At 43.5% G+C, this 23708-nt stretch overlaps 1 protein-coding gene across 3 annotated transcripts; it reads left to right on the forward strand.

Moving 5' to 3' along the window:
* Positions 1-6946: 6946 nt before the first annotated feature.
* LOC133418977 (protein FAM171A2) lies at positions 6947-22668 on the forward strand. 3 transcript variants are annotated; one of them, XM_061707950.1, is made up of 8 exons: positions 6947-7160; positions 12475-12702; positions 13861-13953; positions 15861-16019; positions 16510-16689; positions 16878-16991; positions 18144-18291; positions 18462-22668. In XM_061707950.1, the coding sequence occupies exons 1-8, from the start codon at positions 7067-7069 to the stop codon at positions 19945-19947; spliced, it is 2502 nt and encodes an 833-aa protein (XP_061563934.1). In that variant the 5' UTR covers positions 6947-7066; the 3' UTR covers positions 19948-22668. The 3 variants fall into 3 exon arrangements, with proteins under 3 accessions (XP_061563934.1, XP_061563935.1, XP_061563936.1); XM_061707951.1 differs by having other exon boundaries at positions 18144-18270; XM_061707952.1 differs by having other exon boundaries at positions 18165-18291.
* The last annotated feature ends 1040 nt before the right edge of the window (positions 22669-23708 follow it).

Here is a 23708-nt window from a genome sequence, read left to right on the forward strand (position 1 = left end):
CCATGACTCTTTATATCACACCATTCAAAAGTTACGGCAGACAGTAGGAGCTATCAAATATGGACCAACCAGATGAGGGGGGGGGCGCGCTTTTTGGCATCTATCATCGCCACGGTAACGCTTTTGACTGAGAAAAGTAATGCGCGTCGTTGCAGGATGGAGACGCACATTTTGATGTATAACACACCTGGGTGCACGTTACGGTTCGGGTTGTATTAACTGCCGAAGGAATGGCATAAATTGCGCCAAAATTACGCGATTAATTCAAAATGTTCAAAATGGCTGACTTCCTGTTTGGTTTTGGCCATGGCGCCAAGAGACTTTTCTTTAAGTTGCGACATGATACAGGTGTGTACCGATTTTCGTCTCGTGGGGCTTGAGGCACAAAGTTTTCTAGGGGGCGCTGTTGAGCCATTAGGCCACGCCCATTAATGCAAACCATGAAATATCAAATTTATCGCCAGGCCTGGCTTGCGTGCAAAATTTGGTGACTTTTGGGGCATGTTTAGGGGGGCAAAAAGGCCATCCGTTCGTCGGAAGAAAGAAAGAAGAAAGAAAGAATTCCTACAGATACAATAGGGCCTTCGCACTGTAAGTGCTCGGGCCCTAATTAAACTTCTAAGTGAATTCCCTCTGTGTCCCTACCGGTGCTCAAGTGTGTCCATTTATTTTCCAGGAATCTCCCACTGACATGACAAATGTGGGAACAAATGTTTTGCTTCAGCCAAAGATCTACACCATTTCATCTTCAACCCACCCGGACAGATGTTTACAAGTGCCAGAATTACCAGCAGAACTACTGCAAGCATTTACAGCACCAAAACAAACATGTAAAAATGTGTCTAAATGAAAAACAAGGGAAAAAAAATCTCCAAAGAAAATCCCTGGAAGATACACAAAAGGTTGTGTAGGGCCACTGTGGAACTGTTTCTTTTTATATTTCATTAGATGGTGGTTCCTCACAGTGAAACATCTTACTCTAAAAAATGATGGTGGATGTCAAATCCAAGTCAATTGTATACTAATTCATCAACTTTTCTCCCATTTCCACGCGGGGCAGAGTAATTTTTGCAAGTGCAAGCATTTTTGTGAGTATAATGAAATATGGGGAAAATCCCCTCGTGTGTTTCCCACTTACCGTAGGCCTATACTTGGGCCTGCAGATAAGTTTAGTTTAGGTGGGTTATTTCATGTACTGTATACAGAGCCTATATACAGTATATATATTGAAAGAACTGGGCTTTGCTGAGGGAAGCACAGATCTTTCCATTTGTTTATTAGGGCCCGAGCACTTACAGTGCGAAGGCCCTATTGTATCTGTAGGATCTTTTTTTTTTTTTTTTTTTTTATTCTTTCTTTCTATCTTCTGACGAAAGGAGGGCCTTTTTGCCCCCCTAAACGTGCCCCAAAAGTCACCAAATTTTACACGCAAGCCAGGCCTGGCGAAAAATTTGATATTTAATGGTTTGCATTAATGGGCGTGGCAAAACGGCTCAACAGCGCCCCCTAGAAAACTTTGTACCTCAAGCCCTACAATACGGTTAGACGTACATGCACGAAAATCCGTACACAGCTGTATCATGTCGCAACTTAAAGAAAAGTCTCTTGGTGCCATGGCCGAAACCGAACAGGAAGTCGGCCATTTTGAATTAATCGTGTAATTTTGGCGCAATTTTTGCCATTCCTTCGGCAGTTAATACGGCCCGAACCGTAACGTGCACCCAGGTGTGTTATACATCAAAATATGCGTCTCCATCCTGCGACGACGCGCATTACTTTTCTCTTTCAAAAGCGTTACCGTGGCGACGCTAGACGCCAAGAAGCGCGCCCCCCCTTCATCTGATTAGTCCATATTTGATAGTTCCCCAAAAGTCACCAAATTTTGCATGCAAGCCAGGCCTGGCGATAAATTTGATATTTCATGGTTTGCATTAATGGGCGTGGCCTAATGGCTCAACAGCGCCCCCTAGAAAACTTTTCTCTGCCATAACTTTTGAATGGGTTGTGATAAAGACATGTGGGTGGTGTCATCGGTATTGAGTCTTTGACCTTCATTGGCTTGAATTAGCCCCGCCCCTTCTTCTGATTGGTTGTCCCTATTTTCTGTCATGGGTGGTGTCATCTGACTCAGTATTGAGTACTTGACCTTCATTGGCATGAATTAGCCCCGTCCCTTCTTCTGATTGGTTGATATGTGATAGTTCCTATTTTCTGCCATTACTTTTGAATGGTTTGACATAAAGAGTCATGGGTGGTGTCATCGGACTCGGTTTGTAGTCCTTGAACATAATTGGTGCAAATTAGCCCCGCCGCTTCTTCTAATTGGTCAATATTTGATAGTCCCTATTCTCTGCCATAACTTTTGAATGGTTTGACATAAAGACTCGTGGGTGGTGTCATCGGACTCGGTATTGAGTACTTGACCTTCATTGGCCTTAATTAGCCCCGCCCCTTCTTCTGATTGGTCAATATTTGATAGTCCCTATTTTCTACTATAACTTTTGAATGGTTTGACATAGAGAGTTGTGGGTGGAGTACTTGACCTTCATTGGTGCAAATTAGCCTCGCCCCTTCTTCTGATTGGTCGATATTTCATAGTTCCTATTTTCTGCCATAACTTCTGAATGGTTTGACATAAAAGAGTCGTGGGTGGTGTCATCGGACATGGTTTTGAATCCCTTGACCATAATTCGTGTGAATTAGCCCCGCCCCTCCTTCTGATTGTTCGATATTTCATAGTTCCTATTTTCTGCCATAACTTTTGAATGGTTTGACATAAAGAGTCGTGGGTGGTGTCATCGGGCTTAGTTTTGAGTCGTTGACCTTAATTGGTGCAAATTGCACGCACAAGGGCAAGTTCATCGCTGCTTGCAGTTTTAATTTATCTCGCAATTTCTTGTTCTTTCAATCTGGGCTCAGGAATCATTTGAAATTAATGACAGGTTTAAAGTTTTTCCCGTAGTGAACCGCTCATCTAAACTCATCACTCCAGAACCATCTCAATCCACGCAGTCAGTTTCAAATAAGCTCTTTGCCAGTGGGCCCGCTGACATTTCCACATGTCGTGTTTACACATGTACCCGGTCCACCCGGTTCAGTTTTTCATACACACTCTACAGCGGCTGCATTACAGGGATTTGCAAAGAGGAGGAACCTTTTTCCAGTTAAGTCAAATATCACAGGGTAAACTGCAGACAGTATTGGCCTGGTTCTTTCACAGAAAATAATTCCATGAAAATGGAACAAAAACTGAACTGGAACTAGATGTAAATGACCCAAGATATCTTGGATAATATTGTGTATATAAACACTATATAATTATAATAATATAGTGTTTAGTAAACCTCTAGTTAGAGTTCACTAAACCTTTAGTTAGTGTTTAGTTAACCTCGAGTTAGTGTTAGTAAACCTCTAGTTAGTGTTAGTAAACCTCTAATTAGTGTTTAGTAAACCTCTAGTCAGTGTTTAGTAAACATCTAGTTAGTGTTAGTAAACCTCTAGTTAGTGTTATTAAACCTCTAGTTAGTGTTCAGTAAACCTCTAGTTAGTGTTAGTAAACCTTTAGTTAGTGTTTAGTAAACCTCTATTTAGAGTTCAGTAAACCTCTAGTTAGTGTTTAGTGAACCTATAGTTAGTGTTAGTAAACCTCTAGTTAGTGTTCAGTAAACCTCTAGTTAGTGTTAGTAAACCTTTAGTTAGTGTTTAGTAAACCTCTATTTAGAGTTCAGTAAACCTCTAGTTAGTGTTTAGTGAACCTATAGTTAGTGTTATTAAACCTCTAGTTAGTGTTCAGTAAACATCTAGTTAGTGTTAGTAAACCTTTAGTTAGTGTTTAGTAAACCTCTAATTAGTGTTTAGTGAACCTCTAGTTAGAGTTCAGTAAACCTCTAGTTAGTGTTAGTAAACCTTTAGTTAGTGTTTAGTAAACCTCTAATTAGTGTTTAGTGAACCTCTAGTTAGAGTTCAGTAAACCTCTAGTTAGTGTTTAGTAAACCTCTAGTTAGTGTTTAGTGAACCTCTAGTTAGAGTTCAGTAAACCTCTAGTTAGTGTTAGTAAACCTCTAGTTAGTGTTCAGTAAACCTCTAGTTAGTGTTAGTAAACCTTTAGTTAGTGTTTAGTAAACCTCTAATTAGTGTTTAGTGAACCTCTAGTTAGAGTTCAGTAAACCTCTAGTTAGTGTTTAGTAAACCTCTAGTTAGTGTTTAGTGAACCTCTAGTTAGAGTTCAGTAAACCTCTAGTTAGTGTTAGTAAACCTCTAGTTAGTGTTCAGTAAACCTCTAGTTAGTGTTAGTAAACCTTTAGTTAGTGTTCAGTAAACCTCTAGTTAGTGTTAGTAAACCTTTAGTTAGTGTTTAGTAAACCTCTAATAAGTGTTTAGTGAACCTCTAGTTAGAGTTCAGTAAACCTCTAGTTAGTGTTAGTAAACCTCTAGTTAGTGTTTAGTAAACCTCTAGTTAGTGCTCACAAGCTCATAGGGCCCAATGATAGGGCCACGTTTTGTGTGATACGTTCATATATAATCGTAAATTGTAGGCTATAATTACGATAAAAATGTGCATTGTGCGGCCAGTGTAGGTTAATTCTTACTTTACAACTGTCCTGAAGGCATCGGGGCTGTGAGCCAACGCTGATTGGCTGTAAAGTCTGATTTATAGTTCTGCGTTAAATCGATGCAGAGCCTACGCCATAGAGTACGGCGAAACCTACGGCGTAGGGTACGTGGCGACGCGCAATGTACGTGCGCATCGCCGCGTATCCTACGCCGTAGGCGCTGCGTTGGTGTAACGCGGAACCATAAATCAGCCTTAACAGTTACAGCCAATTTGCTGAGTCGGCAAATTTGCTGCCATGAAGGAGATGAGCGCTAAACTTTAAAAGAGGACTAAGCATGTGCAAAGTTTTATGGAAGAGTCAACTGCCATCGGTGAGTGAGTGTAACCTTCATAAATAATTTCTTTATCAGAATGTTGTGTAGCCTTGACCACCTGCCTATTTGAATGAGCTTTGTGTTGTTGTCAACTAGACCGCCGAGTCTATTCTCTATTATAGAGCTCAGAAATGATGTTATAGACCGCTGTGTCTATATCTATCTAAATAGATGTGGATGTGTAATTTTAGACCAGTTATGTTGCTTTTCTTTTTGTATTTAAGCTGTATCAAAGATGGAACTGAGTCAGTCCGTGACTATCAGAGTTTTCATCGCCGAGTGATTGACAGCTGTCAGGCCTATGTGTGTGTGTTCTGAACAAGTTTGTGACTTTACTCTTCTTTCTGCAGCATAGGCCTATAGGCTTGCTTGGCTCAATAAAAGTGAGAATAAATGTTGTTTGATGGGTAGGATGAGGTGTTGTTGAACGTTAAAATGACTATCATAAGGGCCCATGGAGAATGCTCCGCCCCCTCTGTACTGAGACCATGGATGTATTATAGAACTGGATGGGACATCAAAAATGGCCGCCCATTCATTTCAATGTATTTTGCTCACTCAGCGCATACGCCGAAAAAGTTCCTGACTTCCGGGTTTACTTCCGCGTTAACGGGCCCATAGAGCATGCGCAGTTGAGTCACCTCCCATGATGCTCTGGGGCCTCCCATCATGCCCCGGGGCAATGACGCGAATATTAATATAATATGTATTAATATAATATATTAATTAATGTATATTATTACATGTATAGTATTACATATATTATTAATGTATTAATATAATATAATTACATAATATATATTAATATAATACCAGTGGTGTAAAGTAACGAAGTACAAGTACTTCGTTAATGTACTTAAGTACGATTTTTGAGAATTTGTACTTTTATTGATAGTTTGATTTTTCTGTACTTTTACTTTTACTTCGTTACATTTTCAAGGAAAAAATCGTACTTTCAATCCGCTATATTTAAAATTGGACACGTCGTTACTCGCTACAAATTAAAGAACAGCACAGCGGGGGCTGATTTATGGTTCCGCGTTACACCGGCGCAGAGCTACAGCGTAGGGTACGCGGAGACGCACACCCTACGCCGTAGCCTACGGCGTAAGGTGTGCTTCGATTTAACGCGGAACCATAAGGCGGACGGGAAGGAAGGGGGGCGTGTGAATATACCGAGAAGGAGCCGCAGCTCCCGGGAGAGTTGCGCCGCAGAGGCGGGCCGGGGGGCCGGAGGAACCGCCGTCGCGTCGAGTACCGATGAGGACTGAAGCCTGAATTATGGTTCCGCGTTAAATCGACGCAGAGCCTCGCCGTAGGGTACGGGCCCTGCGTTGGTGTAACGCGTAACCATAAATCAGCCTTGAGCGGCAGCCGACGCGTGTCCATGCGCACCATTCTTTGATTCCACCCCTTCTAAGGTGGTTTTGGCATTTAAAAGTTAAAACGTCTCATCCTTTATCAGCTGGGGTTGCCTGCATACTACAGGCTGGGGGTGTACCTGTCAGTGGGGCCAATGGGGTACAGCAGCAGTGATGAGCAAAGGGAGAAATTAAAATGGGGTAATGGAAACAAACGCTAAAGGGGTCAGAATAATATCACCATTATTTAGAGTTGTAAGAAAAATTTTGGATTCTTCATTTCTTTGCAATCCTTTTGAAAATAATTTTGTACTTTGAATTTTGTACTTTGTACTTTGTACTTTTTACTTTTGTACTTAAGTACATTTTACACCATGTACTTTTGGTACTTTATTATATTTAAGTTGAGGTACTTTTATACTTTTACTTAAGTAATGTTCTTAATGGGTACTTTTTACTTTTACTTAAGTAATTTTCAAGCAGAAAATTTGTACTTTTACTTAAGTACAATATTTTTGTACTTTTTCCACCTCTGCCCCTCTGTACTGAGACCCACGCTCCGCCACTTTGTCCAGCCATGCTGTGCAGATGGATCTGAGTTGCTGTTCCACTTCAGGCCGGCAGGGGGAAGCCGTGTCCTCTCTCCTGCCAGCTCAGACAATAAAAACAAGGCGAAGCCTCCTCCCAGTCGGCAGCATCTCGGCTCCAGTCAAGGACGGGCGAGCGGGGGGAGCCTTCACGACCTGGACGCCTGGGACCGGCATGTAGCCGCCGCCATGCCGCCACCCTGCATCCGTGTGCTGCTGCTGGTCTCGGGGCTGGCGCTGTGGGAGGCCCGGGCCAAGTCTCTGCCGGACCACGGGCCGTTCGGTGAGCCGCCTGACGGGGGGGGATGCAGCACAATGAGCAGATATGGGAGTGGTTGCATGTTTAGGGGCTTTTTGTCGACAAATCGTCGATGTTTGCAGCGCCGTGCATGCATTTCCATCATATCTGGCAGCAGATACACCGAGGCGGGGGTTTTGCTGTCATCTCCGCGGGACCACATCGATCCACGAACAGTGTTGGGGGTAACGCGTTACAAAAGTAACGCAATTACAGTAATGTATTACTATTTGCTGTAACGCAGTAATATAACGCATTACTAATAAATTTTCGGTAATATTTTACTCGTTACAATCTAAGTAACGCGCGTTACAACGCATTTTAACCCGTTTAGCTGTTGTTTTTTAAAGAATTCACCAACACCGCGTCTGCGAGACATCCCGACAACAGAAAAAAGCGTTGGGAACTCGGCGCGGCGGAACGTAGCGCCGCTGGACACTGTTTGTGTGGGGACTGTTCAGGGAGCAGAGCCGGCAGGGAAAAGTCAACAGTGCGGCGTGTCCGCGTGTAACTTAAATCTACCATGGTGAGGCTTTATGAATATATGGGCTTTATACATTTATTAAATATATATGAGCGCGGAGTCGGCGAGGAGCTGCACGAGCCGGGCTCACAGTCAGTCGCGCTGTGAGAGCGGATTTATGGTTCCGCGTTAAATCGACGCAGAGCTTTCGCCGTAGGGTACGCAGAGTTTCGCGTAACCCACGGCGTATGGCCTGCGTTGGTGTAACGCGGAACCATAAATCAGCCTTAAACCACACCTGCAGAGGTTAAAACAGCTGCGAGTTGTTGATTTCTGGTTCGTTTTGTTAACTCTGAGAGCTTTATTGGTTTGTTTGTTAGCTTGCTGGTGTTTTTTTTCTCTCTGGGAGTTATTTATGAAGAAGTTCTGAGTTCCGTGTGAGCAGTATTCGAGTTGAGGGGGGATGAGGGGTGATGTGATGGCACCCCCCCTGAAATTAAAACGGTCCAAATCACCCCCCCTGAAATAAAAACAGTCCAAATCATCTCCCCTGAAATAAAAACGGTCCAAATCATCCCCCCTGAAATAAAAACAGTCCAAATCATCTCCCCTGAAATAAAAACGGTCCAAATCATCCCCCCTAAAATAAAAACGGTCCAAATCATCCCCCCCTGAAATAAAAACGGTCCAAATCATCCCCCTAAAATAAAAACGGTCCAAATCATCCCCCCTAAAATAAAAACGGTCCAAATCATCCCCCCTAAAATAAAAACGGTCCAAATCATCTCCCCTGAAATAAAAACGGTCCAAATCATCCCCCCTGAAATAAAAACGGTCCAAATCATCCCCCCTGAAATAAAAACGGTCCAAATCATCCCCCCTGAAATAAAAACGGTCCAAATCATCTCCCCTGAAATAAAAACGGTCCAAATCATCCCCCCTGAAATAAAAACGGTCCAAATCATCCCCCCTGAAATAAAAACGGTCCAAATCATCCCCCCTGAAATAAAAACGGTCCAAATCATCCCCCCTGAAATAAAAACGGTCCAAATCATCCCCCCTGTAAAACTGCCATCCCTCCTTTCCATCCCTTATGTCATTTCATCAATGAATGTGGTTTTACTGCTATTTCAACATTTAGAGTCATCACCAGAAAAATAACACCAGAAAAATAACTTATTTGACAATTTTCACCTGTTTCAAGTAAATTTTCACTTGAAATAAGTAGAAAAATCTGCCAGTGGGACAAGATTTATCTTTTTTTGCTATTTTGTTGAAAGTAACTCAAAAGTAATACACAAGTAGTGTAACGCATTACAATTCAGATATAGTAATATTGTAATGTAACTAATTACTTTCAAATGACAGTAACTAGTAATATATAATGTATTATATTTTGGATGTAACTTGCCCAACACTGTCCACGAACATCCCTGAGCTGACGTGACAGGAGGCCGTAGAGGGGCGGGGGGGTGTTGCTGGAATACTGTACACATGAGAGGTGTGATGTGAACAGGCCTGGTCGTGCCTGGCCTTCATGTGTGTCCCTGTTGCCTTGGTCTGTGATGGCAGTGGGACCAGGACCTGCGCTCCTGAATGTCACACATCACACCGCAGGCATTGTGGATTCATGAATCCACAATCCGTTTTTACGTCAGAAAAGCGCAGTTATCTTGTTTAAGAGACATCAGGGGCGCCTCCAAAAATGTTTCATAGGGGGGGCCAGATGGGGCCACTTAAATTCTTGGGGTGGACACCAAAACGGACAAAAATTATTTTATTATACTGTTCTCAGACGGCTCAGAAATACTTTTTTTTTTTTTTTACTTTCTAACTGCTCTGCATATATATTAATGGTCAATACCATGTTGGTAAAAACTTAAGGCATATATAAATGTTTTTATATATATGCATTTTTAATATATAATATAGATCATATATATTTTAATATATCATATATATTTATTTTATTAAAATATATATATATATTTTTTGTTCTTTTTTTTAAAATATTTTTTCTTTTTATTTATTTATATCTATTTTTTAATTTTTTATTATTAGGCTCAGAAATACTTAAAGGAGCATGAGGCTCCTTTAAGAAATGAGACTCATTAGCGCCACCTTTGCCACGACGGCCATCGGCGTTACTGCAGCCAACAGCGAAGCCGGCACGGGAGAACGCACATGCAGCGCCATTTGACGTCACATCCGCAGGACAGCGCGGGAAATTGGGGCCCGGAATTGCAGCACATTTTGCAGCACACAGCCTGTTCAAGACAACAGAGAGATACGCTGGAGGGCTCATTCTTTTTGGTTTGGAACGCTTCATCTGACATTATTACTAGAAAACTTTAAACGTATACAATTTTTTTTCATAAATCCTGCCTCAATCCTGCCTCATGCTCCTTTTAAAGAAACGCCGACTGATATGCATTTGGCCCAAATGATTTGGGATGAAACGCATAACTGACGATAGAATCTATGTGACAGGTGTGTGTTTGTAGGGGGAGCCATGGCCACCCCTGGCCACCCCCTGGTGGCGCCACTGTTAAGAGTGAAGCACACAAGCCTGAAAATCTGTGTTTATGATGAGCCGTGCATGAGCGTGCAGGAGCCTTGCAGGAGCCGTGCAGGAGCTGTGCATGAGCGTGCATGAGCATGCATGAGCCGTGCATGAGCGTGCATGAGCGTGCAGCTCGTGCATGAGCTGTGCATGAGCGTGCATGAGCCGTGCATGAGCGTGCATGAGCTGTACATGAGCGTGTATGAGCTGTGCATGAGCGTGCATGAGCGTGCAGCTCGTGCATGAGCGTGCATGAGCCGTGCAGGAGCCGTGCATGCTGAAGGAATGATGTAATAACTGTATTCTGCATCCCTGAAGCGCTCTGGGACGCACGGATGGTCACGCAGACGCAGGAATACATTTACTCATGCAACCTTGCATCTAATTTGGACACTTGATCCTTCAAATCTACTGCCTTAAACCCTGAAGTATTGTTCTTCTTAAGCAACTTCATACATTTCGGAGCAGCAATTAATCTGGAGTCACGTTAGAAAATCAATGTGGTCAGTTCACAAAATTATTAGATTAAACCAGGAAGACTATATAAGACACCTTTAACTTATTTCAAGTTCATACATCAGTTTTAGATATTGCTCATGATAGTATTTAGACCTTTCAAATTCTTTTTACTCAGAAAAAGTACTTTTTTGTCACACACACAATCATTTCTCCAAAGTGGGTCTTTATTATTTCATGCCTGTTAATCGAAACATTTTCCTACTTAACTCGCAATAAATCACAAATAATGACACCATTTCTTTTTTAATGTCCTGTTGACCTTAAAAATATATATTTTTCAAATTGGATTAATACAGGAGTAGAGGACTGCTTGCGTTGAACAAATGATTATTGTAAATGAAAGGGGAAACTAACCAGCTTTTAACAAACATATCTACTGCCTGGTTCAGAAAACTGCTTTGGTTCCTATTGTTTACGTTTACATCCAAACCAACTCTGAGGAGGGTTCATTTTTTTATGCCACTTTGTGACACTTTGACTCAGTGTTTCTGTGAATGGAGCTGCTTCATGCCACAGACTGTGGATATCCTCTCCACACACACACAAGGGAGCCTTTATTGTGCTGCTTATGGATGACAGCACTTGTGCATGCTCAGTGGATGCGGACACACAAACACCCACACCCACGCACACGTACGTGCTGCTTATTATTTGAATGTGTCCGTTAGTGCAGCCGCTGCCATCACACAGAGGAGCTTGTTGCTGGAGGCTTTTAAAGGATGTCAGTTCTTAGCGCCACAGGAACTGAGTTGAGAGTGAGCGAGCGCAACAGGCCAGCTTTGGGAGAGTTTGCCGGTATCCATGGAAACAAACCCCCGGGATGACCCACATCCGTGCTGTCCAAGAGACGGGATGAGAAACAAGACGTTCTGGGCTAAGAACAGCAACATGAGTGTTGTTGAGGGTGTGTCTGCAATGACTGCAAACATGGTCGTCATCAGGACAACCATCCTCCTGTGTGGAGGTAGCTCCTCTTCAGTCCACATATTTATGTTTTCATCTAACTTCACATAACAGAAGACGTTGGAGTGGTGTGGAAAAGTCCTTTATTTATATCGTCTGATGCTGTCCTTGTGCTGTCTAAGTCAGTCCTGGGCATTGCTCCCTCTACCAACCCCGGGAGGGCCCTGCACTGAGCTCAGGTCTCCTCCTTACTTGAGGAGTGAGCAGGCCGCTTCTTTTCACCAGACAGGGTGGGGCTTCCCTGGCTGACGTAGCGCGTGGAAGGATCACGTTATTCCGGCCAGATCCTCCCCACCCCATCTGGCGCCCCGGCTGGCAAGAGGGGGCATGTATAGCCCAGGACTGGTGTATGTTTTTGTGAGGGTAACTCGCATTAGCTACCCAAGGGAACACGGGGAGAACATGCAAACTCCACACAGAAAGGCCCTTTCCAACCCCACCCAGGGTGTGGGGTTGGAGAAAGTCGGCGTCGGCGTCGCCGGCAGGAATTGAACCCAGGACCTTCTTGCTGTGAGACGGCTGCACTACCAGCTGCGCCACCGTCCCCCTCGAAATGGTCTTTTTTATGCATAATTTTCCAAAGCTAATTGAATGAACGCAACGACATACCAAACTGATAACAAACCTCATGCCACAGGTGATCCGGTTTATCCGGACAGTTGTAGTTAAACTGTTCCACCTGTTGCCTGTAGTTCCGCGTGTTTGAAGGGACATCGTCAGGCCTCCCACTTCTGGGGCTTCCTCTCTGCTCTTTTGTGTGGTATCTTTACCAGCCTCTCCTCCACTTCCAGATGTGCAAATAAAAGTCCAGGTGTTCGACAACAGTGACCTGTCCCCACTGGCAGACGCGCAGGTGGAGGTCCATGGAAATGGGAGCCTCTTGGCCACCAGCCGGGCGGGCAGCGACGGCGTGGTGAGAGTGACCTTCCCGTACCGCGCAGGCACCTGGGTCATCATCAGCGCCTCCAAGCGGGACTACGTCACCAACTCGGTGCCCTGGCACTCCAGCCGCATCCCCTGTGAGTCCACAGCTGTTTGAGTAAAGACCACGGCCCTGCACCACCTCCAGCGCTGAGGGAAAGCTACTCTCTGCTTCCATTTTGGGTTTTCCAGTATCCCCTTAAAAGATTTGACATTTCATCATCAGCGGTCCTGAAATGGCTAAACGTGATCGCTTTCATGTAGGGCTTGGCGATATGGACCAAAAGTCATATCTCGATATTTTCTAGCTAAATGGCGATACTCGATATATATCTAGATATTTTTTCTGTGCCTTAATTGGGGTTTCCCCCAAAGCATTATAGCATAGCATCTCTGTTAGCTTCATTTTTTTCTGAGGCAAACCCTTAAAAAAACAGTCAGTTTTAATACAAAGCCTCGTGCCAAATGTCACACAGGTACCTTTATTAACAGAGGTCTGCACAATATCAACATGTATAAAACAAATGAAATAAAAATAAACTGCCTGCATATATAGAATGAAAATGCTTCTTGAATAAAATAAAACAAATATCCCTTTCCTGCATAACAATTAAATTAAAATACACTGTGCAATTAATACAATGTAGACAGTAACAGGCAGACTTTTCCACTGAGACTGACAGTTGTGCAAATAACAAAACATTTGTGCAAATCTCAAATAAAACATTCAAGTCAATTTGTCACAAAATAAGCTATATCAAAATCATTAAAAAAAAAAAGTTAAAAAAAAATAAATATATATATATATATTTTTTTTTTAAATCGATATAAACGATATTGTCTCGTACCATATCGTGTTTGAAAATATATCGATATGTATTAAAATCTCGATATATCGCCCAGCCCTACTTTCATGATTTAATTTTAAGACGCAAGACGAGATTCAAAGCACCTCGTTGATGTTTGTAATTACTCATTGTATAGGGTGATGTTTTCTTTCAAAGGGCGGTGTCAGTGCCAGCCAATCAAATTGTGCGACTGGCTCGTCACTATTCCAGACATTATCCATATCCACCTTCATCAGCTAATCCTCCCCAATTTTGGCCAGAATATAAGGTGGTTTATTTTGTCGCAAAACTGTATTTTAGGATTACCGCCCTCGTCTCGTTCACTTGGGCCCGCTGCAGTGCAGCGCAGGCATGTGCGTCTGTGTCATCCGTCTTCCTTCTGCTGCTGAGATGTGAACTGTGTTTCAGTGTACGCAGCGGTCAGCCTGTACCTCCTGGTCCAGAGGCCGGGAACGCTGATCCTCTACGACGATGTCCTGCAGGTGCTGTCCGGGTCACCAGGTGAGGTTTACTGGCCTTGTTCACCCAAGCGCTCCGGCTAATATATGTGGCATCCATGCATGAAGGATGAACCGCCTTTTTAGCCCAGTAGAGCTCGGTTTGGTCCTTCAGCTGTAACTCAAGTCACGTTTGGATTCGTCTCCAGGGCAGAGGGCTGATGCTTTCCACTCTTCTCCTCCCCCTTGTTGCTTTTCTTCTCTCTCTGCCTTTTACCTGTAATAAACCCAAATAGGTGCATTGCTTTCATTGTTTGTTTTTTTTTTAAACTTTATTTTTGTATTTTAGTTTTTCATGTTCAGTTTTAACTAAATGAGTTTCTTGCCAGAAGATTAAATGTTGGTTTTCTCTTTTCATCTTGGCTATGAGTTTTCCTCTTTTAATTGGATTTTGTAACCCATTAACATTCAGTGTAATTACTCTATATATTCGTTGAGACATTTATCTAATTGATTAGCTTCGTCATGTTGCAAACCCATGGTGACCTTAACATTTTTACAGCATGAACAGTAACATAGAACCTGAAATTAAGGAACATAGAGACTCCCACAAAAACAACTCCTTTTTAAATGAAGTTTCAATCAGGGAGGAGAGCCTTCAGTGTATGAAGGGCCTCCCCAGTGCCAACTGATGTACCTCTAAGAGAGTGTACCATGTATCGGGCAGTAATATTTTAGCTCCCGAATAGAACTTATGTTACTTTAAACTATTTTGGCTATAGCAAAAACCCCACAAATAATCCAGTTAGCATTCACATGCGTTTTACCCTGAAGAAAAGTCAGACGGCATCTACCGTGTCCCGGCGAAACCCCTGCAGTTTATCCCGTACTCTTGCTCCGTGTACATCTCGGGGGTTGTGCTTTTTGGCGTTCATATCCCAGGAGTTTTTCTTTAGCCTCTCTGCAGCGTTCGGGCCAGCGTCACCGTTACTTTCCATTAACCCTCTCGTCCTCAGATCCGTCATCGCCTCCGCTGCGCTGTTGTAAGTAGTGGGGCCGCCGTCGTAGAATACTCAAAGTTTTGCGGGTGGAGGTGTCTGGAAACAAAGGCCCTTTTCTTTGAGTAGCTTTCTAATGGGCACTTATCTTTTCCTCTGGGTGTCTGCAGGGTAGTCCTGATCAAAGTATACTCTGGTTCCGTTCAAATGCACTTCTTTCTTTTTCCATGCTGTGCGAAGCACCAACTCCTTAATCTTATACTCCAGAAAAGAAATCACAACTGACCGAGGGTTGATGTTTTGTGGGGGCTTGAGTCCCAGCGCCCGGTGTCTCCTTCTGTGTCCTCAGGAATCCCATACACCCGAATGTTGTTCCGTCGTGAGCGTGCTTCCAAATCCATCAGTTTAGCTTGCATGTTTTCTTGGTTACTTAGCGCCTCTTTAGCCCCGGCATTCCACTCCTCGATGTCGGCCCCTCGTTGCTCTGCGTCCGCCACTCTGCTGGTAGTCTCTTTCAAATCCACGGCAATTTCGCTTAATTTTTGATTAACGTCGTCTCGAAAGCTTTGTAATTCTTGTTTCATGTCTCTGGAGAGGGTGTTTTGAAAGTTATTCAGCTCTGTCTTCACGTCTGACCTAATAGCCTTTATCTCCGCATATATAGCACTCATGCTGGCTTGCATGCCGTCCATGGCCTCTTGTTCATCTGTGTCGTCGTCGGGGCCTTTCCCCACAGTCTGTCTTATGGCTTTTTCTGGTCTCTGAGTTGCTTTGCTTTTAGCCTTTCGTTGTTTATCCCATTCCATAATATTATTTGACTCAAAAAGTACGAATTCAAGTTATAATAGGGGAATTTATTACACCTATCCCTCACTCTACACTGCCGCTCGCCTTGACACCATACCGGAAATCTGCTTTCATTGTTTTAAAGCTTATGAGGTTGATGTAATGGGCGAGTGGGTGTGTTTTCCAGGAGCTCCCAACCAGCCCCTGGTGCAGCTCCAGAGGAAGTCCATTCAGCTGCCATCCAGCTCCAACTACACGGCCCTGTCTGCTGCCCTGACCACAGCCAGGAGCCAGTACGAGATGGGCGGCTTCCCTTTCCTCCTGGGCCAGGAGACCAACAGCTCTGGTGTGTGCACACCGCTGGCGGTGGTCGGCATGCTTTCGTCTGGAGTCGAGTATTAATAATGAAAATCTTAATTCTGCAGCTATATTTCAGACAATTAAGTGATTTCCATTGTTAAAAAAAGCCGGGTCCAGTGTTTACCCAGAGCCTCGTCGCAAGTGATCTACTACTATCTTGATTCATTGTTTATATCAGTTTTGAGATGAAAGAACTACGGTGGTTCCAACCAGGAAATCTTCTTTCATTTGTCTCTTTTCCCGTGGAGTAATCTATCATCAATGCTTGCTGTGGTCTTACAAGGACACTGCATTTATTTGTTTGTGAGCGTCAATATTTTGTCTAAATCGTCGCAGGAACTAAACTATAAGCAGCCCGTCTTTTGTATCATGTTTTGAACTTTGTTTGTGCTCACATTTAGATTTCTTTCATAAACTGCTTAAAGCCACGGGGGACAGGGAGAAGTGAAGGTTCCATGTGTTTCTGGTCGGTGCAGGTGCAGAGACGGGGTGGACAGACCTGACAGCGCTGGCCGTGGTCAGCGTTCAGCTCTTTGACAAAGATGGCAGTGCAGTCAAGCTCTCAGACCCGATCCACATATCTGTACCACTGCCCTCCGACACCCGCAACAGGGTGGCCACCAGTGTCCCTGCATGGCTGTATCAGCCAAGGACGGGTAAGGAACACGCATGAATCATAGATGGCGAGGAGCTGACGAGCGCTTACATAACTCTCCTGAAATAGAAAGTCTGTCTTAGACCACGGCTACCAGAATGTGACAATTCAAATGTATTTTCTAATATTTGTCATCACTGTGTGTTAAATTGGTCTGTAGTCACGGTGTTGAACCTGCTCATCTTTCAGGACTGTGGGTACGGAATGGGACGGGATACATCAAAAAGGACGGCAGCCAGTTCATGTGGACCGTAGTGGTTCCTCAGATGGGGTACTGGCTGGCGGCCTTCCCCTCATCTTCAGGTGGCGTTTCTCTCATCCTTTGTTTTGCTGTTGATTGTTCAGTTTGGCTGTGTTGTTGCCAAAGACATAAAGATAACCAAATATCCTCGAGTTCCCACGTTCTTATGTTTTTCTTGGCTCAATATAAAAATAGTTTAAAAAATTTATTTACAACTTCTCACCGACACTCTTTGAAAAAACATCCCTAAACTTGATGCATTTTTCCATGGAAATAATGTTTTAGAAGAAGCAACTTGACCTTTTAGTATTTTGAGAACATGCTCATCAGTCCCCCCTCTCCCACTTCTTCCCCGTGCTGCTGAAGTGAAACAAACTCGGGGATATCCCGTAGAGATGCACCGATCGATCGGCAACCGATTGATATCGACCCGATAATGGCCCTATCGGTTTTGTTCGGAGATCGGAAAATAATAGTTAAAAGCGGGCCGATCCGATGAGGTTTACAACAACAACCCGCCACCCACGCCTGGGTTCTTTCTTTCTTCTTTCTCTGCCTTAGCGGCAGCCAACTTTGGCAACTCAATATACTCCTTCGTGTGAGAAACTTTCAAATGTCTTATAGAGGGTGAAATATTGCACATTGCCTCAGCCTGCAATAAAACAGACAATTCATGATACTTTCTCATCTCCTAATTTTTATACCTAATAATACAATGTCAGTGTCATGTACACGAGACAACACTATTGATGAATTTATGGATTTCACGCTGTGATTGGTGATCGGCAGATACTGATTTTGGAGATCGGTGATCGGCCCTCAAAATCCTGATCGGTGCATCTCTAATATCCCGAGGCGTCCTGACAGATAAGTGCTAAGCTTTTCCACCCAAGTTTAAACCGTCGACTGCTGCTCATAAATCTTCTAGCTCATAAAAGCATCGTAACAGTGTACACAGTAACACGTAACAGGAAACACTCATATTCATCAGCGTTACAGGAAGTTTGCAGTTCGTACAAATTCAATCAGATTTTGAGAATCCGTCCTCCTGCCTGACCCCAGCCAACGTGCACGGGCCTGCTGATGGGGCAGGCAGAGTCTGCCCAGAGGAGCTCCTCCTGTCCTGTCAGCAGTGAAGAAGAACAGAGGCTGTGATGGATACATCTGAGAGGACTTGGTGCCCCAAGGCTCATGAAGCATGAATTATTTTGCAGGTTTTGGTCTGTCTCATCCAGGCTTTAGGGACATCACCACCTACCACACCTTGTTCCTGCTGTCCATCCTGGGTTCGCTGGCCCTCCTGGTGCTCATCCTCCTCTGTGTGCTGCTCTACTACTGCAGGTGTGGGGAGCGTAGACAAAGGTCTCACTTTTAGGTTTCTATGAGCAGTAAATTGAACATATTTGAAATTGAATCAAAATAAATTTGTAGCAATGTTACTTCCAGTCCAAGTTCTCCCTTGATTAGCCTCTGCTTGTTACCTTAAAGAAGATAGAGGTGTATCTAATGACTGGGATCTGCTTCTGTTCCAGGCGGAAGTGTTTAAAGCCTCGCAGACAGCAAGGCAAACCCCACATGTCCAACCTCAACGGAGCTAAGAGAGACCAGGGCACATCAACGTCCCGCCTGAACCTCATCTGTGGAGGCCACGTGGAATCCGGCCCTTCTAACGACAAGTCGGACTTGTCCCCGTCTCGGGACTACCAGAGTTCCAGGGAGGAGTTAACTAAGCATGTTCCAGCTCACATGCTGCGACACGCAAAGGGAAAGAACAGCTCCGGCTCGCAGCATGGAGAGAGCTTCCCCATGAAGGTCACGCGCGCCACAGAGACCAACAACCTGGACAACCCTCTGCTCCACGAAGACTACAACCGAAGCTACAGCCCCAAGGAGGGCAAGGAGTCTGAATACCACCGGCACCACAATGCCAACGACAATCGAGGATACTCATCCGATCCCCCGTCTCCTCCACGCTTCCAGGGCTACGTGCCGAGTCAGTCCGACAAGCCTCCGGAGTATTCGGCGACAGCAGCAGACAGTCTTGCCAGACCTACCTCCCTCAACACCCAACCAGGTCAGATCATCTTCTGCAGCTCCATCGACCAGATGAAGGAGAACATGTACCGGAGCATGGTGCCCACCCTGGTGATCCCAGCCCACTACATGCGCCTACCATCGGAGTTCTCCAATAAGGATGGCAAGGACCAGAAAGACCAGGACAAAGACGGCGCACAGATGGGAGGGGGGCCGCAACATCATCACCACCACTCCCAGAAACATGGCCAGCAGCAGCAGCAGCAAGGCGGGTCCCAGGGAGACGATTCCGAGGAGCCGAGCTGGGCATCCGACTCCTCTGGTGGCGCCGTGACCATCCCAGTCCTCTTCAACGACTCCACCATGGCTCAGATGAACGGAGAGCTGCAGGCTCTGACTGAGAAGAAGCTGCTGGAACTGGGTGTGAAGCAGAACCCGCGGGCGTGGTTCATCTCCCTGGACGGACGCAACAACGCTCACGTGCGCCACTCCTACATCGACGCTGGGAATGACCTCAGCGGTGGTGGATTCGGAGGCGGCTCTACTAGTGCTCCCCGAGACGTCAACCTCGAGCCACCGCTGGAGTCCCAGGAGCGAAAATCAGCTGTCGGCCGGAAGGGTAAAGATGAGCGCTGGGGGACCGGCGGGCGGATGAGCCACGGCATCAGCAGCGGCGCTGGGAAGAGCTACTCCAAACTAGCCTACCCAGACCACAGCGAGCCCAGCAGCAGCGAGGGACGCCCGGTTTCCCCCGAGGAGAATTCCCTCACTCCTCTCCTAGATGAAGGGCCATCCTCGCGAGGGTCCACTATCCCCAGGCGAGGACGCAGCCGCATGAACAGCAGCCGCAGCAGCAACAGTGAGAACCGGCGTGACTCCATGACCAGTCCTGAGGATGATCCTGATGACAAAGATGAGAACAAAAAAAGCCCTTGGCAGAAGATCGAAGACAGGCCTCTCATGGTCTTTCACCCCAGGAAGTGAGCCATGTGGACTTATTGAACACTGGACCTGTACCAGTCTGTTCAGTTGGGAATCTTCAGATCACGCATGACAGATGAGTGACGTGTCCTCTGACAAAGATCTCAATAAGCACAACTATTGCTTTTCTGGTCCATCTTCAGGTTGCGGTGAGCCTTGGGGCTGGTGCTGGGGCTCTCGCGGTCACCTCCTCCAACCACGTTAATCAAGCTGAACCTGTTCACTTGGTCGTGCATCCTGCCCCCCGTCACATCACTGAACCGTCGTCTGAGCCATTGCTTATACCCAGTGTGGATTTAACCATTTTATAAAGCAAAATACAAAAAAAAGCACTTACAGATCATTTGATAACTAATTAGTACGTAGCAAATGTTTGGGCACATATAGGGCTGGGCGATATGGACCAAAAGTCATATCTCGATATTTTCTAGCTGAATGGCGATACTCGATATATATCGATATTTTTTCTGTGACATAATTGGGGTTTCCCCCAAAGCATTATAGCATAGCATCTCTGTTAGCTTCATTTTTTTCTGATGGAAACCCTTAAAAAAACAGTCAGTTTTAATACAAAGCCTTGTGCTAAATGTCACACAGGTACATTTATTAACAGAGGTCTGCACAATATCAAAATGTATAAAACAAATGAAATAAAAATAAACTGCCTGCATATATAGAATAAAAATGCTTCTTGAATAAAATAAAACAAATATCCCTTTCCTGCATAACAATTAAATTAAAATACACTGTGCAATTAATACAATGTAGACAGTAACAGGCAGACTTTTCCACTGAGGTTGACAGTTGTGCAAATGACAAAACATTTGTGCAAATCTCAAATAAAACATTCAAGTCAATTTGTCACAAAATAAGCTACATCAAAATTGTAAAAAAAAAAAAAAATGTTTTTTTTTTAATAATCGATATAAACGATATTGTTTCGTACCATATCGCGTTTGAAAATATATCGATATATATTAAAATCTTGATATATCGCCCAGCCCTAGGCACATATAACATTTTTATGGGATGAATCAGATTCCTCTTCTGGAATTATTATACACAACGGCATAACTTCTGAGTTGTTTCTTTGAGACTAGAATTTGTTTTATTTCAATGAAGCAGCTCCCGAATAGTTTGCAAACCTACCAGTTTTGCAGTTTTTTTTTCAATTTGCATTTTGCTCCTTCAGAGATGTACTTGATGTCCTCCTCCACCTGTACCATACCAATGTGTTGTACTACATTATTTAGACAGCCATGATTTGAAAATTTGAGCCTCATCTTCAGCTGATTCTTTCAGTCACTGATTTATCACAGTGACCTCCTGAACCGTTCTGCCAAAAGTTTGCATTTCTGCCTTTCTTCTGTTGAGATTCTTTTTATCCAGCAGACTTTTTCATGTAAATAGACTCCAAGAAATTTGAGAGACCATTTGTGATAAGAAGGTTGCATGCATATGAATGTATGAAATTCACAGAAGGCACCAAAAGCCCCACCCCTATAGTTCTTTGGGTTAGTACCTTGCCAAACCCTTACCGCCAAGAAATTTGTGTAAGTCAGCCAAACAACCACTTTACTTGAAGATTCACTGAGATCCACACGGTTGTTTCTCTGCTGTAAGTGCCTTCTTTCACAAAGTATCGAGTGATAGGCATGCCGTTTGAAATGCAGTTAGTTGTCACCTAAACCACATCGTCAAGACTGGCAGGTATTAAAAAGCACACTGGATTTTGGGAACAACAGTATGTGTCACTCTGGGGAGCATGCCTGCCAAAACTAACGAGTTACTACGTGGCTACTCCATCCTTGGATATATCTAAATTTCTTGTATCTATCCTCTTTTTCACCAAACCTGTAAATGGTAGGATGAATTCTATGAGATTTTATGTGTATACTATGTGCATGTAACAAGTAGAATAGAGTGTTTTTAATGAAGCCTTTTTTGAAACAATAATAAGGTTTTTTGGCACCAAATGTGATTTACAGATGTACTGAACTGTGTTGCCAAATGGACTTGGGTATATAAAGATACACTGTTTTATCCCTTAATCTTGCTCTAATAAATGTCACTTCCGGTCGTAAATGTTTACAACAATTACATACTGACCAACATGTTCCTGCTGTTATTAGCATCACTGCCTATGGCACATCAACAACTGTGAACTTGAAGTTTGTTTTGATTTGTGATTCGTTGGAAAGTAGGTTCCCTATGAAGTGAGGTGTTGGAAAGTCATGCCGACATATTTTCACTGTTCGCTTGCTGTTCATAAGCCTCTGTCACTTGCCTACAGTACAATCTGATGTAAACAATGTCTGAAGAATAAGTCAGCCATGAAATGATCCCTGCTGAAACTTCGTGTCCACTGCTGTGAATGTAGTTTTCCAACCATCTATGGAATTATTATGAGTTGTGAAGTTGTGGTTTTCCTTGCTTGTATTTTGTTCTCCATAAGGGGTGTGTTTTTCTCTGTAGATTTTGTGTTCTTGTTTCCCAGAGTACTCATTCACAAGTGGTTCATACAAGGACTGAAAGCCTTTCATTTTAACCACTTCAAACGTGGCAACCACATCTATTGGATGTCGATCTGAGGGTGAGGAGGACTGAACTGTGGGCCTTCATCCTGTGCAGCACATCACCTGCATCATAATCCCGGTCAGTTGTTTGTAAACTGTAAATGGATTTGTTTTTCTGTACATGAGACAAGATAGAAATAAATTTGTTCCTGTAGTCTGTGTGCACGCCTGATTTTTATTTTGAAAAACAGCAGAGTTGTTGGGTAATGATGTGAACAAGCTGAGCTTTGTAATCCTGTTACTACCGGCTACATCCAGAAGATGGCCTCCAATGATGAGCTGCTGAGTGAATAGCTGCGTCCGAAATTCCATACTTCCACCCTAATGAGTAGCAAAAACAGTTTTAGTTTCAATTAGTACGTACACAATAGTATGCGCTATCCATACTCATTCCGGAGAAATTTATTAGTGTGGATTGATGGACACTAGCTAAGCAGAAACTTCCCACAATGCAATGCAGCGTCATACATGTCATAAGTATAATATTAAGTATAATATTATTATATAATATTAATATTATTATATTCGTATATAATAATATTATATAATGTCATCTTGTTTGGGCCAGGATAAATGGGAAAGAGCGGAGCGGTGCTCTACTACTGCTGCTGTGACAGGAGTTGTTACCATGGTAACAACTCCCCCTCCCAACGGCAGGAAGTGCCGTGTGGCTCTGAGTAGTACGTCCAAATTAATGCATACTACTGATATTTACTCAAAAGTGTGCCAAACTTATACTTTTTGAGTATATACTGTTTAGTATGGCATTTTGGACGCACCGAATGTCTCGGGCAGCAGAAATCCAGCGAGGAGACCGATGAACATGATCTAATAATAAAATAAAAAATTGTGTGTATCAGTTTGTGGAATCAAACTGTGGAATGATTTGAATTTGGAGTTAAAAGAATGTACAAACATAAAACAATTTAAGAAGAAATATAAAGACATAGTTTTTTTGAGGTATAAAAATGAAGACTGTGTTTAAAGATCAGCAGCTGTGTGTGTTTTGCTATTTCGTCAAGTTGTTTTTGTATGTTTGTATAGATATACGTATTATATTTATATCATAGTTATATTTATATCATAGTCATATTATATTTATATCATAGTTACTGTATATTATATTTATGATAGAACTTACATTTGGTATTAAATATTGGTTATTTTTGTAAAAACTATATATATTTA

The sequence above is a fragment of the Cololabis saira genome, chromosome 19, assembly GCF_033807715.1.
Source record: "Cololabis saira isolate AMF1-May2022 chromosome 19, fColSai1.1, whole genome shotgun sequence".
Taxonomy (NCBI): Eukaryota; Metazoa; Chordata; class Actinopteri; order Beloniformes; family Belonidae; genus Cololabis; species Cololabis saira.